This window comes from Asterias amurensis, chromosome 13, assembly GCF_032118995.1.
Source record: "Asterias amurensis chromosome 13, ASM3211899v1".
Taxonomy (NCBI): domain Eukaryota; kingdom Metazoa; phylum Echinodermata; class Asteroidea; order Forcipulatida; family Asteriidae; genus Asterias; species Asterias amurensis.
Genome location: NC_092660.1, coordinates 4,596,997 through 4,615,842, shown reverse-complemented (window position 1 = coordinate 4,615,842; position 18,846 = coordinate 4,596,997). Strand labels below are relative to the sequence as shown.

Genomic DNA, 18,846 nt, shown 5'->3' with positions numbered 1-18,846 from the left:
ATCATCCTTTATTGGCTCTTAAAAGACTCTGGACACTCTTGGTAATTGTCAAAGACCAATCTTCTCACTTGGTGTATCTCAACATATGCACAAAATAACAAACCTGTGAAAATTTGAGCTCAATTGGTCGTCGAAGTTGGAAGATAATAATGAAAGAAAATACACCATTGTCACATGGAGTTGTGAGCTTTCAGATGCTTGATTTCGAGACCCCAAATTCTAAATCTGAGGTCTTGAAATCAAACTCGTGGAAAATTACTTCTTTCTCGAAAACTATGGCACTTCAGAGGGAGCCATTTCTCACAATGTTTTATACCATCAACCTCTCCCCATTACTCGTCACCAAGAAAGGTTTTATGCCAATCCTTATTTTGAGTAATTACCAATAGTGTCCACTGCCTTTAAAGGAATACGTTGCCTTGGATCGGTCGAGTTGGTCTTTGAAAAGCGTTTGTAACCGTTTTTTATAAAATGCATATGGGTAGAAAGATGTTGTAAAAGTAGAATACAATGATCCACACAAACGTTCCTCGAAATTGCGTGGTTTTCCTTTTACCTCGTCGACTAACACGTCGGCCATTCATTTAGGGGGGTCAAAATTTTGACTCCCATAAATGGCCGACCGTGTTAGTTCGCACAGTAGAAGGAAAACCACGCAATTTCGAGGCAAACTTGTGTGGATCATTGTATTCTACTTTTAAAACATCTTTCCAACCATATGCATTATATACAAAACGGTTACAAACGCTTTTGTTTTGACCAACTCGTCCGATCCAAGGCAACGTGTTCCTTTAACCACAAAAGTTTGGAAGCACAAAAGACAAAATCATCAGTTGTTGGAAGAGGGAGAAAAACTAATCAATTAGTGATTAACACAGGATAAAAAGGGTACATCTACAAAGGAAAAGGCATAAACAATAAGTCGTGTATCATTTCCTTGGATGTTCGGACAGAATATTTTATATCTGGATGTGAATTCTCAACGCTGTAATTGGAGTCAAACAAGAAGAGAAGACAATGAAGAAATTTCAATTTTAGATGTGAGAGGAAAACCCCAGATAGAAAACCAACGCAGTCAGGAAGGGACTGTGAACCCAATCCACTTAATGCCCCCCTGTGTGATTCGAACAAGGGTCCCATAGGTGGAAGGTGAGACAAGACACCAACCAGACTACCATTGTAGGTCCAAAGGTAGTGGACAGAATTGTGTACTTTTCTAAAACAATGACGGCCATTTAAGACATTTATTCATTTTACTGGTTATGTTTATTTTTCAAGTAATAAAAATCAACTATACATGGTTTTTGAAAATACATCGTTGTTTACTTTTCTATATCTATTTACATCATTATTTGCTTACTATGGTTGTGGGAATTAAATACTAGAATATTCTAATTTGACTTTTTTTTTTTTTCAATAGAGTTATCATTATCACTTGCATTTTCAACCCCTTCAATTTTGCAAAATCTTAAGAGGTATAAAGTCCAAACAATTGGAGAACAAAGATAGGTCCTTAGTTTACAGGAGGGTCCATGTGGGTTCTTCTAAATCAGACCAATGGACCCCACAATGTTTCTTTGTTCAACTTGGACCAAAGAATAATAGGACATTAGCAAGACCCAACAAACCCAATCCCTACCGCGTTGCCGATGTGCATGTGGAGAGGGCTGGAGGTTGTAACATTACGACAAACACTTCCTGATCAGTGATCACAACTTTCTAAAATGGGAAAATATTCTAACACTTTTCATGCAGTTCAATAATGATTGTCACAGATCTTGATTCTTATAATAAATGACCATGTCCACAAAGTAAAAAAGACTTCAATAACATAAGATGTCACTCTTATAACGTTACCAAAAAACAGCAAAACAAAAACAATCAACAAAAACTATAACATACATATTTTCTAAACGTCATGATTAAACTATAAATTGGGCCCATAATGTTTGAGTTCTAAGGGTACCTTGATTGTAAATAATCCATTATATACACCACTTTATATATTTACAAACAATGTACATTATAAACAATACAACACATTCCTATAACAGGCATACTATGAAAAGAAACTGGGGGCTGACAACTTGACTTTTCGATCAGTATGCTCTGATCGTCGGAGAATACAGACGATCGGAGCATCCTGATTGAACCGTTCAGTAGTCAACCACTGGTTCTATTTCATAACCACCACCAACACTCAAAAGAGATTTTGAAATGGTGCTGCCCCAAATCTCCCCTAATTATAGTTGCACGTTTCAAATCCTACGTATTTATTGTCGCAGTGGTGTGAGGCAATAACTTTTTTAAAAAACACTCCAAATATATTGCTGAATTGAACCTCGCAGTCAAAACAGCTTTAAAAAAAAAAAAAAAAAACATAGATGGAGCATAGTTAACTTGTTTAATCTAGATACTTACTTTAAGATTTGAATATTTTACGAGTACTGACAATAACGCCCCCCCCCCCACCTCCAATTTATCATTTACTCAGTTCAAAAATATACATGGCACACTGTTAAATCAATGGAAACAGTTGACAATAAATATCACACATACTTTACCATTCACACAGGTGTTTTTTCTATATGAACTACATAAGTCTAGAAATACTTCTAAACTATGTAGGTCATTATTAATAGCACACTTTGACACTTCTCTTCAATAGCATCAACTTAAAGGAACTCGTTGCCTTGGATCATTCGAGTTGGTCTTTGTAAGCGTTTGAAGCCGCTTTTTTAAATGAAATTCAAATCGTTAGATATATAATTTAATGATCCACACAAACATGCCTCGGAAGAAACACGGTCAGCCATTTTGTGGACACAAAATTTTGACCATGTTAGTTCGCGACGTAAAAAGGAAAATCGTGCAATTTCGAGTGATACTTGTGTGGATCTTTATATTCTACTTTTAAAATATCTTTCTAACCATCTGCATTCCATAACAAACGGTTTCAAACGCTTTTCAAAGACCAACTTGTCCGATCCAAGGCAACATGTTCCTTTAATAGTTGTTTTTATCTCCTAGCGCTTGTTACTAAAACTACGGATACCTTTACATTCTCGTCGGTTTCTATCCTATTCCAGAAACCTAAACACTGTATTACACATGATTATAATGCTGGTTAACAATTCAAGAAATATATGTTGTCTAGTACAGCAACTCAATGTGGGCCCGATATCAAAAAGCTGTCAGCAGAAAACACTGCTTATCAAATTTCTTTGCTACCCAAAGAAATAGTTGGGCACCAGTTGCATCAATGTAAACTTTATGGCTGGTAACCAGTTTCTAATAAGCAAGATTTGTTAGTGCTTGGCAAATTCGTATGAAATTGTACCCAAAACAGTTGACTCCAATTGAGGAAATGGTGTTAGTAGGGAAGGATCAACTTGAAAGGAATATCAGACAGTTTTCCAATACTTTAAATGGAAGACTTGTATATCATTATATTGTTACAATGGATAATTACAATCAACTAAAATAATGCCCACAATATATGGTCCTGATTATTGTATTGTCTATTGACTGCAAAGTTTGTGCATCTTCAGACTTTTTGGTACCCAGAGAGCGCACATTACTATTTTCTTCAGAAGTAATTGAAGTGGGAACCCATGAGTAAAACTAAAAGCTTCGGAAACGCACAAGACTTGCATGTTGTACTGGAGATGGAAGACAAACGCTGAGTTTGCATACAAAGAAAACTCATCTCTAGTATTGGGGAGTTTAAATTACAGAAGCACTTTGAATTTTAGAGAGATTCATCATTGGCGCTATTTTTTCAAAGATTGTGACGTGTGCGTCAATGAAGAGTTTGTTGATCACAATAACCCAGAGAGCGCTAAGCTCAATCGCCCTCGGTGTCGTCTGTGAACTCCGCATATTGATACCACACGACACGCGTGTATGACATAAAGATCATCACATGACTAAGTGTATGGCTAAATGTTCATCATGTGACACGCATGTCTGGCAAAATGGCAACGCACATAGACCGTTAATTTGATGCATGGAACAGTCACATGGTATGCTTTTTTGTCGTACACTCAATACAAAAATGTCGAACGCACGTCCATATATTTGGTCTCACAGCAAAATCGCACGCACATTGACACACCCAGCCTTCTCCAGGTTCTTTTTCTATGATTACAGCTCATTATTCTTGGATCCCAAGGGCCGTTTCCATCTCAGCAAGACTCCATTTTCCATTTCCGTCTTTGTCATAATGCATCAAGACGTCTTTAGTTGGCGCATCAGGTCCAAGGAAATCCTTAAGCTCGTCGTAAGACACCGAATCGTCAAAGTTTTTATCCCACTTGAAAAATTCTATTTCTAGTTCTGTGAATGTAACCAAAAAAAATGAATAAGTAAACTGGAAGATTTTATTGATGAAATAATTGCATCAGGGAAAGAGAATATGTAGTCTTAAGAAGGAATTTTTGTTTCAATTTTTAGAGTTTGAGGTGGACGGCATTTCCGTGTCTAATTTCTGTGTTTAATGTGAACAAAACTTCAAATGAAAAGGATCTGCAGGAGTTCAATAAAAAAAAATTAAAAGGATTTTGTCTTACCTTTTAGACTTGAAATCCCTTCAATTGTAATGGACTGTAGATTGTCAGTTGTAGAAGACATAGCACTTACTTCTGTTGTTACTGATTTATCTAGAGTGCGCAAGACAAAACCCACATGTGTTTCAATAAGAAATTGGATTTGTCATGCTCCTTAAATAATAATAATAATAGTATTTATTTCCTATATAGTGTCTACATCAACAAGTGTTTTCAATGCACTTACTTATTACAAATACTGGTTATTGATTACAACACACATTAGCTTATAGATTAAAATACATTAATAGCAATTTGAAAACATTGGTACAACAATAATAGATATATACCTGTACAAATGTAAAAATAATACACAATAAGATGCATTAAGACTTAAAATTGAGAATAAACAAATCACAAACCATAACAAAGACTTGTCAAAAATGTTTTTAGAGCAGACTTAAATGACAAGAAAAAGGGCGCATTATATTTAATAAAGATTTGACTTAATTTCTCTTCTGATAGACCTCTATTATTTATCATCTATTATTGGACATCCAAAAACTTCTGGTAAGAAAAACAAAGGATGCCTCATAAGTGAACTTCGACACTGTAGAATGCAAGCGGTCCTTGCTTCGTGAACCAGAAACACAGGGACTAGCAAACAAATCTGAAACCTGACTTAAGTGGGAAGAATATTATGTCTGATATTGAGAGTTTTAGAGAAACATTTGTTTGGCAAAGATATACATAAATTTTGTGAAGACAATTTTGTGTTTGAAATTTAAACTTATTGAAATATAATTTGGCGTTGAACAGAGAAAGAAACAAAATATTTTTTTAATATAACGGGAATTTTTTTAAATTTTTATTCACGTTCCAATGAGGAGAGGTTGAACAGTCAGTATCTCCCAAACAGTACATGTACATTCAATAATTCTATGCAATCCTAACGCCAGAATTATATTACCCATTGGCACCTAATCTCAAACTTTCTTTTGAACTTAATTTGGATTATAACGTTACCTGCATTGGATATGTCATCATGAGTCTGTTCTACTGGAGTTTCAGTCACACCTAAAGTTAGATATAAATAACGTAGTATGAAAGGCAGTGGACACTATTGGTAATTACTCAAAATAATTATTAGCATCAAACCTCACTTGGTAACGAGTAATGGGGAGAGGTTGATAGTATAAAACATTGTGAGAAACGGCTCCCTCTGAAGTAACGTAGTTTTTTGAGAAAGAAGTAATTTCCACGAATTCCATTTCGAGACCTCAGATTTAATATAGAAAGGTTTGCGGTAACACCATGTAATGACTATCTCTAATGAGTTGGGGTGGTTCTGAAAAAAACCGTTGGTTTCAACTCAACGTTTCGATCAGTATGCTCTGATCGTCTTCTGGAGAAAGCTGGACTCTGATGCTGCATGCTACTTTAAGTACTTGTAGTATTTTTTGTTATTTTTATTGTTATTTTCACCTACCAAGTATACTAGCCACTTCTTCCTGTAGATCCAAAATATCATTGTGTTGTTGTAGAAGACGACCCCAGTGCCCAGTGTCCTCATGCTGGAGGTCAGCGATTGCTTTCAGGTTCTCCTTCTTAAACGACTCAAAAGCATCCTGTATCTGGTGTTGGGTCGTGTTGAGACGTTGGAGATTGGCACTCAGATCACTGAGGTCCAGCTACAAGTAAAAAAGATAAAATATTTCTGTTGAAGGCACTGGACACTATTGGTAACTACTCAAAATAATTGTCGGCATAAAACTTACTTGATAATGAGCAATGGCGAGCTGTTGATAGTATAAAAACATTGTGAGAAACGTCTCCCTCTGAGGTAACGTAAATTTTGAGAAAAAGAGGTAATTTCTCACTCAATTAAGTCACTTTTAAGGAGCCACTCAGCGTTGTTTCTCAGTGCATCTCTATCAGAGGGTTAGTGATGAGAGGTATCGATACAGCGCACTGCCCAGGGTAGCAAGGTTGCCTATGTCTACGCTGCCAAACAATAAAGCTAATCGGTATTTTTTACTGTGGAATTGATGAATCATATCTTACCTCAGTGAGTCTGTTCTGTATTGTCTGGAGCCTTGACTCCATGTCTTGGTGCCAGGCCGATTGCTCATTCGTTGCTGTGTGAATGGGTGCCTGGATTCCTGACTCTACTGTCTGGTTGTGTAAACTTCCCATCTGTTTTAAATAACATTCAGAGTGAATTTGATCGATGCTACCCTGACAGAAGCATTTGAGGATAAAATTAACAGCAAAGATAGCGCCACTTCTTGACACAATACAGTTACCCAACATAAAACACAAAGACAGTGTAATTAAAAGAAACAAGAATTGTCAATTCGAACACTTTTACACCCCCCCCCCAAAAAAAAGGGCATTTTAAGCATAACAACTTGCTAAGCACAGAAATATATTACTTAGAAATAGTTACCAGACAAAATACCATAAAGTTGGCATTGCTGCGACTGGCACCCCCACTCACTTCTTGCTCAGCAACATTATTTTGCTAAACAGAACTAACAGCTTTGTGAGGTTGTGACCTGCCATCGACTTCACAAAACTCTTCCTAACTTAAGACTAATCTTAGGACTTAGGACGAGTCCCAACCCTGCACTGTAGCATGCAGACCTTAAGATTTATCCTAAGTTAGGACGAGTTACTCGTCCTAACTTGAGGTAAGACGAGTCTTAACTCTTTGTGAAATCAACCCCTGCTTCTAAAAGGTATCTTCATGTGTTTGGCTTACCAGTGCATTGACCTGTGTTTGAAGCTGGTTGACTTTCTCGGCCAAGTTCAGATCAAGTGTACCTCTAGAAGAAGCCGATTCCAGAGCCACGATTCTTGGCATAAGGTCTTGTTTCCAAAGCTCGACTGAGACCATTGAGTCATTCAGCTGGCCAACAGCTGATGACAGTCCACCAAGACCCTACACAATACCAACAATAATTATATTTGTGACCAAAATCTGATTCAATATTAACCCTCTCATTAAAGACACTGAACACTATTGGTAATTGTCAAAGACCAGTCTTCTCACTTGGTTTATGTCAACAAATGCATAAAATAACAAATCTGTGAAAACTTGAACTCAAGTTGTCCAAGTTGCGAGATAATAATGAAAGACAAAACATGCTTGTCACACAAAGTTGTGTGGTTTCAGATGCTTGATTTTGAGACCTCAAAACCGTTTAAACGGTTGATAAAGACCAGCTGGAACTGTTTAAGACCGGCTAGCTTCCAGCATGTCACATGTACAATTTGAGACTGGTGTTGTTCTCATTTCTGCTAAGCAGGAAATTGTTAAGTAATTTTATTTCTGCTTAAGCAGCTCTATGAAAATCAGGCACGGGTTTTACTGACCTGCTGTAGGGATTGAATGACACCGTCAGTGGACATTGTTGGACTTTTGGTGTCAGCGGTGGGATTGGCAGGTGTAGGTGTAGGTCTAGAAGTAGATTCAGATGGTGGAGGGGTTGTTGGAAGCATCTTAGTCACTTCTCCTTGGAGGTCTGAGAGACTTGACTGTAGAAGCCAAACATAAAGTTACCACAATAAATGTTCAATATTTGAAATATCGATAACAATGTAAACACACCCACTGGTGAAAATGATGTATAGTTTCCAAGTTGTTGTGGCGAAACTCGTGAAAGCTTTAATGGAGCTTTCCCAAAATGATGACAAAAACTTTGCAGTGTCTTAGAAAAGGTGAAATCCATGAATCAGAAACTCAAAACTCACATCAGAAGTGTTGAAAACAATTTCCATAATTTAATATGTAAAGATCACACAAAATGACCAATGAGTTTCGAAAAACAACTAACCCAAAACAAAAAGTCAGAGATGAAATATGAAAGGCAAAGTTCTAAAAAGGCGCTAGGATTTGGCCATGGGTCTTGTGAGTATCTACGTACCTGTAGGCCAGCAATGGAGCTTGTTAGTGTGTCGACCTGCTCAGAGTGATGAGCTTGTAGTCCTTGCACACCTTGCATTGTACTTCCAAACTGGGCTGTAGTCTACAACAGAAAGATTCATACAAATATTGTGGTTTTAAAGTCATTGGACATGATTGGTAATTACTCAAAATAATTGTTAGCATATAACCTTACTTGGTAACGAGTAACATGAGTAATCATGAGTAATGGAGAACTAATGATAGTTTAAAACATTGTGAGAAACGACTCCCTCGGAAGTAACGTAGTTTTCAAGAAAGAAGTCATTTTCAACAAATTTGATTTCGAGACCTCAGAATTTGATTTTTTTAGCACACAACTTCGTGTGACACGGGTGTTTTATCTTTAATTATTATCTCGCAACTTTGACGACCAATTGAGTTTAAATTTTCACAGGTTTGTTATTTGATGCATGTTGGGATACACAAAGTGAGAAAACTGGTCTTGGACAATTACCAAAGGTGTACATGGCATTTAACAGGTGCTCTTCATCTCATAATAAACCACAAAGGAAACTTACGACTGGGTATAATTAACAATGATTTGGGGTTGAATTAAAACAACACCATACATAGATAGGAACACTTGTCTCACTGTTTGTATCTACTGCCATGGTGTAGATTGATTGGGAATCTGGAAACTACCTAGTTCAGACCGAAAGTACATTTACATATGGAAACTGAAACACTTCTACTTTTGCGTAGTGGATCGTGGGAACTTCTTGTAATTCTGGATTTAGGGACTTCACTGTTTTTGTTATTAGTACAGAACGAAAGGTTAATTACAATTACTTATTTATAAGTAGGATTTGAAACTTTGCATGGTGGAAATACGATATAGAAAGGTTTTGCAGTAACACCATGTAGTGACTATCTCTAATGAGTTGGGGTGGTTCAGAAAAGAACTGTTAGTTTCAACTCATTTTCAATTTGTTTTATAATAAATATTATATTCTTGTGTGTTTGTATGGGTGGGGTGAAGTCTGAAGAATACTCACTTGTTCTAATGTTCCTATTCGAGAATCTGCTTTTATTTTAACTTGTAATTGACTTGATAAATTCAAAGCACCGATCTGAAGAAAAAAGGGAGAACAATATGTTTACATTCAACAAACTTTGTCAAGTTTGTTTGTACACAATACAAAGACAACACAAAACAAATAATAACACATTTCGCCTCCCCCTCAACTTTCAAAATATTTCGCATTAGCTGTTGGATTCTTAGACACAGGTTTCCTCTTCAACCTTTTCAAAGAATCCTAGTGCTTAAATCTGACCCTAACCACACACTGTTCACATACATGTATAGTGCCATGCATGGAATTACAACAAGACCATGGCCTCTGTTGCGCCAGGGCCCAATTTCATAGCGCTGCTAAGCACAAAAATTTGCTTAGCATGAAATTTCTCCCTCGATAAAAACAGGAATGCCAACCAACTTTCCACGTGATTTTCAGGACAAGCATACACCAGCTGAATACCAGTAAGAAGCAACAGACAACAAATGAAAAATTGGTTGGTAATCCTGTTTTTATCATCGAAGACATTTCATGCTAAGCAAACTTTGGTGCTTAGCAGCTCTATTAATTGGGCTCTGGTCTTAGCCTTGGTGCCCCTTCTATAGTTTCCCATAGACTTTCCAATGGAAGTGCTCTTTGCAAAAAGAAATGGCATTTCCCTCCTAAAGATGAAATTCCATGCTGGATGTACCCACAATATAATGAATCTTATTTAGTTTTTACCAACACACCGAGGTGTTAAGTACTATGTACTTGGTACTTTACCCGCGTTCTGTGAAAAAAAATCCCAGGCATATTACCGGGGTGGGATTCACACCCACCACCTTTAGCCAATCTAGAGCAGGTGTCTTACCAACTAGACCACAGATTCAAATCCTAAGATAATGAACTAATCTATTCTGCACTTTACCTGTCTATTAATGCTGCTTATCTGCGCAGGTAGATTTTGTAATTGCTCTATTTTGGAAAGAAGTGTACTGACTGTAGAAGCTTGCTCTGTTGAGGTTTCTAACGATGACTCTACTGCAAAATCAAACGGCAAAATAAGAAATTGCGTTAGACGTAAAGATAAGATAAACAATTCCCAATGGTATGGATTGCTTTTATTATTATATATAAGCTCCATAATTGTCTCATTTGGGTAGTTTGATAGATGTTAGTATAAAAAAAAGTTCACAGTTATACAAATGACTTACAGGGTTTACAGAAGGTAATGGTGAAAGACTTCTCTTGAAATATTATTCCATGCAATGCTTTACTTTTTGAGAAACATTAAAACAGTTATCAATTCCTGTTGTCGAGAATTACGGATTTATTTTAAACACATGCCATGACACGGCGAAACGTGCTGACAAGGGTGGGTTTTCCCCGTTATTTTCTCCCGACTTGGATGACCGATTGAGCTTAAAATTTCACATGTTTGTTATTTTTTATATCAGTTGTGATACACGAAGTGTGGGCCTTTGGACAATGCTATTTACCAAAAGTGTCCAATTGCGTTAAAGCTTTAGCTACAATTTTGAATATACATGAAAATATACTCATATAAATCACTAAAAGCACCAGCAGACTTTGTTTTTTATGCAAATCAAATGCACTCGTATATAATTCATGTAAGTTTTACCTTCTTGATCTGCTGATAAGAATAAAGCTTGATAACTCAGAAAACAATGCACATCAAATGGTACCTTTCATACAATGTTACTAATCATCACAGCTGTGTACAGATTAACTTACGATTGTGTTTAACTGTATAACAATTGTGTAACTTTCAGCTTTGCTAAAAAATGTGAGGAAATCCAATTGTGAATAGTACAAAGGTCACTTAAAGGATTCGGGTACCTTTTCAAAATGTCCATAGATTTACATTAAACTTACAGGGTTTGAAGATAATGATAGTGGAAAGCTTCCCTTCAAATATTACTTACCGAGGTGCTGTAGTTTTTGAGAAATGAGTAAAACTATGTCATGAAAATAGGTTTGTAAATTATTAAAATAATTTTTGTCTCATGAGACGTAAATTATTTTCATGACATTGTTTTACTCATTTCCCAAAAACTACAGCACCTCAGCACATAATATTTTCAGGGAAGCTTTCTACTATCATTATCTTCAAACTGTGTAAGTTTAGTGTAAATCTGTGGACATTGTGTTTTTTGTCCTACAAAAGTTACATTAGACCCTTAACATGATAATCATACGAACTACAACCATAAACTTAGGAATAAAATGGTTCAAACAGGAAATAATGAATCACTAAAATACAGTTGGTTTATCATCAGGAAAATGAAGGGAACGTAGAATTATATTTCTGGAATCAAGCCATGTACACTTTCATAATATTTACGTGCCGTGTGTAAAAGATTTGATGATATACAAAATCCATGCAATATTCCAACTACACTATAGAAAAGAAATATCCAGGTCAGGACTTCAATAACACAGAGGGCATGGCCTCTGTTGCCCTGGGCCCAATTTCATAGAGCAGCTAAGCACAAAAATTTGCTAAGCATGAAATTTCTTCCTTGGTAAAAACAGGATTACCAACCAAATTTCAATTGGTTGCATATTCCTTGTTATTGGTATTCAGCTGTTGTTTGCTCATCCTGAAAATCACATTGAAATTTGGTTGGTAATCCTATTTTTATCAAGGAAGAAATTTCATGCTAAGCAAATTTTTGATGCTTAGCAGCTCTATGAAATTGGGCCCTGGTCTTGGCCTTGGCTGTCCTTCAAAAGCTCCCATAGGCTTAATAATAATTATAATCATACATTGGGAGGCTAATCATGCTAACTGGCAGCAGGGAAGCTGAATTGCACAGCTACAACATGTTCAGGTTGCAAGCATTCAAAGCTGCCTCTGGCAGCCTTTCACACCTTTTAAACATTTACTAGGGAAAGCCGGAGGGCCAAGAGACAAAACCTCTTTGGCAAAGTATTGAACCACGATCACTTTGTCGGGATGCGAACCCTTTGCGCACTAGCCACCCATGCCACCCCTTGATGGTTTTCCAATTGGGGTGCTCTTTGCAAACTCAACATTGCCTTGCCCTCTCACAAAACCAAATTCCAGGCCTGCCACAATGAACCCTTCCCATGAAATATGCTAATCACATTCACGCATGCGCACAGACCCTGTTGGTTGGCAAACGCCATAGAGTTGTGCACTAAGCAGACGCGCAATAGCGTCAGCGTCACGCACCCATTAGCCGTGTACAAAACAGCGCGATGTTCCCTCATTTTGCCAACCAAAACGTTAGTGCACACGCGCTATGTGCAATTTACATATTCATGGGAAGGGTCTATTATCATGATTAAACATAAAAATTCAGTATCATTTAATTGTACATTGATTTCAAAATATGAACACAGTGATCGATTTCGCAGAGCAAAATTCTACACAAAATGCAATGTTGCTACTCAAAAATATGTTCATCCCAAATAGTTGGCAATACAAAATTGCTCGACACTGTTACGTGCTAAATTACAAAATAACCAAGGGTGGATTTCACAAAGAGTAAAGACTAGTCTTATCTCGAGTTACGACGAGTTACTCATCTTTACTAAGACTAGCCAAAAAGCTGTTTTATCTCCTAGGACTAGTCTTAAGTTAGGACTTGTCCTAACATCTTTGTGAAATCAACCCCAAGGACCTGTTTGTCACCTTTAGCGATGCGCAACCTGAGTTCATCCAAGTCTTGTTTGAGATCTAGGTGCATCCATATAAGACCACCAGTAACGACAATACATGCTACCATGACAACAAAGACACCCAGCTGGACACAGGTGGCACAAAATCGCCAGCGATGAGGTCTGCAAAAAATATAAAAATAATATTAATGTTGATGAAGTATTTTGATTTTGTTATTCATTGTATTCAACTAAACTGTTAACTGAACTTTCTTTGCAAACATTGTGTCACAAAAATGAGTATTTGAGTTCATAAATGATATATTCTTTGAAATGATATTCTGACATATTTTTGTTTAAACTAAAACTGGCCAAAAGTTAGTACGACTTAAAAAGTTTATTTGTATTTTATTTGCCACAATCAGCGCCAATACCAGGAAAATAGGATATTAAAAACGTTCAGCTTTAGCTGTGGGGAACACAAGCAATCAGGTAGGGACTGAAAACCCAATCAACATGCCAAGGCTCCGGGCTGAGGTGGGATTCGGACTGGGGTCCACAGAAGTAGTAGGCAGGGTAAGAAACCATGACTGGGCCATCTGGATCCCCTAATTGGGACAAGAATTACCAGTTTGAAAGTAATCTAAACTGAAAGGTAAAGTTCTAGAGTAACTCAACCAAGGGCTCAAATTCACACTTGTATTTTAAGTGTCGGGCCTGTGTAAACTCTTGTTGGAATGATTCTGTTCCAGTTAACATTTTGAGCAAAAAGCACTTTGGTCTTGTGGATTTTTTCCTAAAACTCGAGCACTGACTCAAGTTAAACTTTGACTGAGTGGCTCACAGACATGAAAAGAGGGCATTAATTGTTTCCTCTTCCTGCAATAAATCGCATGCTTGAATTCAAACACTCTGAGTGAAAAGAATGTGAAGAAAAAAAAACGAGTTTCTTACGTTCTGATCATCAGCTTCCTCGGTGGTGAAAAAAAGTCTTCATTCTCAGTGGAATTGGAGTCCCAGCTTGCCTCGTTACGGAGCAACTCGTGTCCCTCTTTACCATTGCAACTTTTACTGATCTTCTTGCCGTTCATGTTATTCAATAGAAGTGCATCTAGCTCCTTCCTCTTTTTCATCTTTTTAATACCGTTTGTCCGACCCGGCACCGGGCCGGGAATATGATTTTGTAACTCCAGTTTGACGGGATGTTTACAAAGGAAACAGCACCAGATTGTGACCACATTCAGACCTCGTTTTACCTTAGTTTGTTCTGAGCCACGTGCCACATTGTGTACCTATTTAATACAAAGAATAATTAACACAGATAAATAAATTGTGAATCTAGTAATATTTAACTTTTAGTTTTGAATGATTTAGGGCCTAATAGGACTTTAAAAAAGCTTTACAAATGTTTTTTTGGTCATCATTTGTGATGACTTGCAGCATCCATTGGATTAAACCATCTACATGAACAAAATGTACATAAATGCCAAGCTGGAAACAGCCAATCCCTCTCCAGATACAAACATTGATTGATACAAAACTTAGATGATTCATAAACAACAATTCAATAATTGTGGTTAAGTAAAGTAATTCAACTACAATACAATTTACAAGTTACAACATTTACTACTCTCTACTGTAAAATCAGTGATTAGCAATGGTCGGACTAAAAAAACGTCAATTACATTACATGGTAGGATTACACGTAGGATTAGGCAAGTTAGGCAAGCATGGTAAGCAGGTGGTCAGGTAAGACTTGAGTTAGGACGATCGTCAATCAATCATTGCTGAACTACTTTGCTTAGGTACGACCTTTTCACATTTATAATTTAGTAAGGATGATAAACAGTATTATTAAAGTTTAGTTACATGTAGTTCAAACACCAGTGTGACTGTTTTATTTAAAAAAACAAATCTCTTGGAGCTACAAATACTTTAATGGTACAGGTAGGACCAAGGATCTGTTGGAGTGGACATTTGTACTTTGTAGGAGGGAGTTCATATTGGCATTTAACTTGTCATTCACAATCCCAAAAACCAAATCATTATTTTTTATAAAAAATAAAAAAGTAAATCACATCAGTCACTCATCATCATCAGAATCAATCCGAACATGTTTTAACTTTAATAATTAACCTGCCACACGCTATCACTTAGTTTTTTACAGACAATAACAACATTTACGGAGAGAAACGGAAAACATTACCTTATTTAAACGAGAATGTATGACTTCTAATCTATAAATGCTTCTTCGAGTCGAAGTTCGACAGCAAGCTTTAATCTCTCGATCTTCACCACTTTCGGATGGCGTTTGCTGTGCTGCACACTACGCATACACAAAATATACTAACAACATTTCGCCCCAAGTCCACCTCGCCCCCTATTGCTTGTCGCGAGTGTGTAATGGGGCGGATTGGTCACGGTAATTCACGGTCACAGCGTTGAAAAACACACGCAATGTGGGGCGGCTTTGCACAAGAATAATATGTCAAAATTGATTGACCGTGTATCAGGTATAGCGCCCTCTATGCATAGGATCGTGGCGACGTTGTTACGCGTGTCATCTTTTCGGACCCGCCCATTCCTGTAAATTTTAAGTTAGTTTTTGATAACTTATTTTGATAACTTGAAATGATCGCATGATTTTGTTTTCAATAGAACATAAAACGGTAATAACAAAACACTAGCCATAGTTTATGAGAAACCATGCTACATGTGTGTGTGTTTTTTTGTTTTTTTGTTTTTTTTGTTTTTTTTTGGGGGGGGTGTATGTCAATAAAGAAAACAATACAAAATTAGCTGAGACTGTTTTTAATTTAAACCTGTTTTCTTGTTTAGTTGTGATCCCCTATAGATACAAAAGTTACACAACCAAATCTTTTTCCAATAAGGTTCAGTGTCTAAGTGAGGCAGGAACCATGGGTCCCAATTTAACTTACAAATGGGCTAAGCACAACAAAACTTTGCTTACCAAAATAATATGTTTAACAGTCAAAGTACTATGTCAAATGTATCCTGCTTTTGTTTGCTTAGCAGACATTTGATTAAGCACCATTTTCTGCTGAAGCAGTTCTATATGAAATTGGGTCCAGGGCCCAATTTCAGAACTGCTTAAATATTTATTGCTTAGCAAATGTATGCTATGTCAGACCATGGTAAGACATGGTAATTTGGGTGGCTGCTTATTCTGGTTAAACCAAATTTTTTGTGTGGTGGTTAGCTCAAATTTCTGCTTAAGCAGATATACAAATTCGGGCCCACTTAGCAAGTGTGAGCATAGGAGCAGAGGAATGTGTAGTATGTTCAACTCAATTAGAATGTCTGTTAAAGGACACTATTGGTAACTACTTAAAATAATTATTAGCATAAAACCTTACTTGGTAATGAGTAATGGGGAGAGGTTGATAGTATTAAACATTGTGAGAAATGACTCTGTCTGAAGTGACAAAGTTTTCGAGAAAGAAGTAATTTTCCAAGCATCTGAAAGCACACAACTTTGTGTGACAAGGGTGTTTTCCCTTCAGTAGTTATCTTGCAACTTCTACGACCAATTGAGCTCAAATTTTCACAGGATTGTTATTTTATGCATATGGATGTTGAGATACACCAAGTGAGAAAACTGGTCTTTGACAATTACCAATAGTGTCCAGTGTCTTTAAACCTTTACCCAATCTTTAACATCCTGACTGAACACTTCACAAAATAAACACCCAAACAAAGTTAAAAGCAGTTATCACTTCAATTGTTTATTTCAGTAAACAAGAACTAATGTGCACATTTTTACAAATAAAGTTAATTTATGTAAAAAATTAATATGAATTTATGTAAAAAATTAATATGAACCTCTAACAAACAGAAGTAATGTTAAAACAAATCGTTCAAAGAAACTCTAATACATGTAATGTCATAAGGTTATTTTCTACAAATATTTTCTTTTAAGTTGGGAAAATAATAATAATATTATTAAAAACCTGCAAATTTACAGACAGTGTGTAGGTTTTGGAAAATATTTATTTGTGTACAATACCTATGAAAATTCATTTTATCGATGTGTGAACTTGAATATATCAAGGCTGAAATACTTCATTTATTATTATTTGATTGTTGATTTTCCAATAAATTATAATAATAAAAAAACATGTTACTTACAGTATTTGACTCGCCCTTGCACCGTTTTGATGTCTTCTTTCAGCTGAAACACAAGGTATCCGAGTGTCCCACATGCACAGATCATCAGCAGCACAATGAAGAACAAGATCAATGACCTTCCACTGCAAGTACAGGTGTCTCTTGACCTTTGGCCCCTGACCCTCCTGTTAGAAATAGTGACCAATTGGATTGTGTTAGGAGGGTAAAGTTATATTTGGGAACAAAACAGCAGGGGAACTATTTTGATTTTTAACGCTCAACCTCTCCTTCTCCAATTATGGCACGTTAATGGCTGAGCGGTCTGTTGCACTGGGCCCGTTTTATAAAGCTGTTTAACAGAAAATACTGCATGAGAAATTTTTTGCTTAGCAAAAATTGAGTCGGGCATCAGCCACATGCAAACTTAATGTAATATTTGGACACGAGTGTCATGACCGGGATTCAAACCCGCTTGTTTTGGTGACTTGGTGAACTGAAAGATGTTTTCTCAGATTCTTACCTGTGTCTGGAAATCTTTGCTGTTGGGATCTGAGTTAACGGATAAACATCTTCCTCATCTGAATCTATCTCCTCCATGTCATTGAGGAGCATCTTTCTGGAATCTTTCCCCAATCCTGACATCTTGGCGGGAATGGGTGTGCAGCCAAGCTGAAAAATGAACAGACAACTAGATGCAGTAAGAGTGTGTTGTCATCTAAACTATCCCACTTGGGGAGAACTTGGGGACAATTTCATGTCCACAATTGGAGTACTCTAGATCTGTCTCAATGCGCAGGTATCTTCAATCATTATAATCATGGGCCCATATGGTTTTGAGAGTTGCCTGTTTTTAAATTTAAGGCACACTAGAAAATGCGCTACGAATTGGGCACCTCGAAAACAGGTCCTTCCAATCCCCAATCCACTGACTGATACAGTTATGAATTTGACTGAATGATAGTACTGAGAACGAGGTGGTAAGCAAATTTACAATTATGTCCTCAGCTCACAGCCTGGGACTACATTAAATTTCATAATAAAGCTGTTTAGTTAGTGTTGTTTTTAATTTTAGGGGTTAGCAGAAAACTACTTCAAGAACTTCTTTGCATGCCGAGCAGAAATTGGCATCAGTCACATCAGCGAAAACTTATTGTGAACCTATTTCTGTTAAGCAATACTTTGATCTTTGCTTAGCGAATTTTTGTGCTTACACAGGTAACCATGTAGCATGTACCCGGCGGTCATCCCACGGCACTGGTCACGTCGTCTGCTTCGTGTTTTGTTTGTGTGTTTTAAGAACGCAAAATGAGATCAAACAAGTTAATTATTTGGTCTTGGGGAAAAATACCCATTTAAAGAAATGTTTACTTTAAAAAGGGAGTTTTTACCTGCGCCTTGACTCACTCCTGTGCTCTTCTAACTTCTACTTTACTTCCGAAAAAACAATAATATGATTTTTCCACGACTGCGATTTCCTTCCGGTCAACTTATATAGCGCCCTCTGTTGTCCATTGAGGGTTGTCAATGTCTGGTACCCAAGAAGTCTTCCACATGC

General features: G+C 36.8%; 1 protein-coding gene across 2 annotated transcripts; it reads right to left on the bottom strand.

Moving 5' to 3' along the window:
• Window positions 1–1,260: 1,260 nt before the first annotated feature.
• Window positions 1,261–18,768, bottom strand: LOC139946245 (EF-hand calcium-binding domain-containing protein 14-like). 2 transcript variants are annotated; one of them, XM_071943866.1, is made up of 13 exons: window positions 18,680–18,768; window positions 17,812–17,960; window positions 17,313–17,476; window positions 10,444–10,556; window positions 9,513–9,587; window positions 8,477–8,578; window positions 7,926–8,087; window positions 7,312–7,491; window positions 6,612–6,743; window positions 6,037–6,238; window positions 5,574–5,624; window positions 4,572–4,661; window positions 1,261–4,338 (listed from the first exon to the last, which is right to left on the bottom strand). In XM_071943866.1, exons 2-13 carry the CDS (start codon window positions 17,931–17,933, stop codon window positions 4,157–4,159), a joined length of 1,575 nt encoding a protein of 524 aa, XP_071799967.1. In that variant the 5' UTR covers window positions 17,934–17,960; window positions 18,680–18,768; the 3' UTR covers window positions 1,261–4,156. The 2 variants fall into 2 exon arrangements, with proteins under 2 accessions (XP_071799967.1, XP_071799966.1); XM_071943865.1 differs by lacking the exons at window positions 17,313–17,476; window positions 17,812–17,960; window positions 18,680–18,768 and adding exons at window positions 13,198–13,346; window positions 14,118–14,455; window positions 15,370–15,621.
• Between the last annotated feature and the right edge of the window lie 78 nt (window positions 18,769–18,846).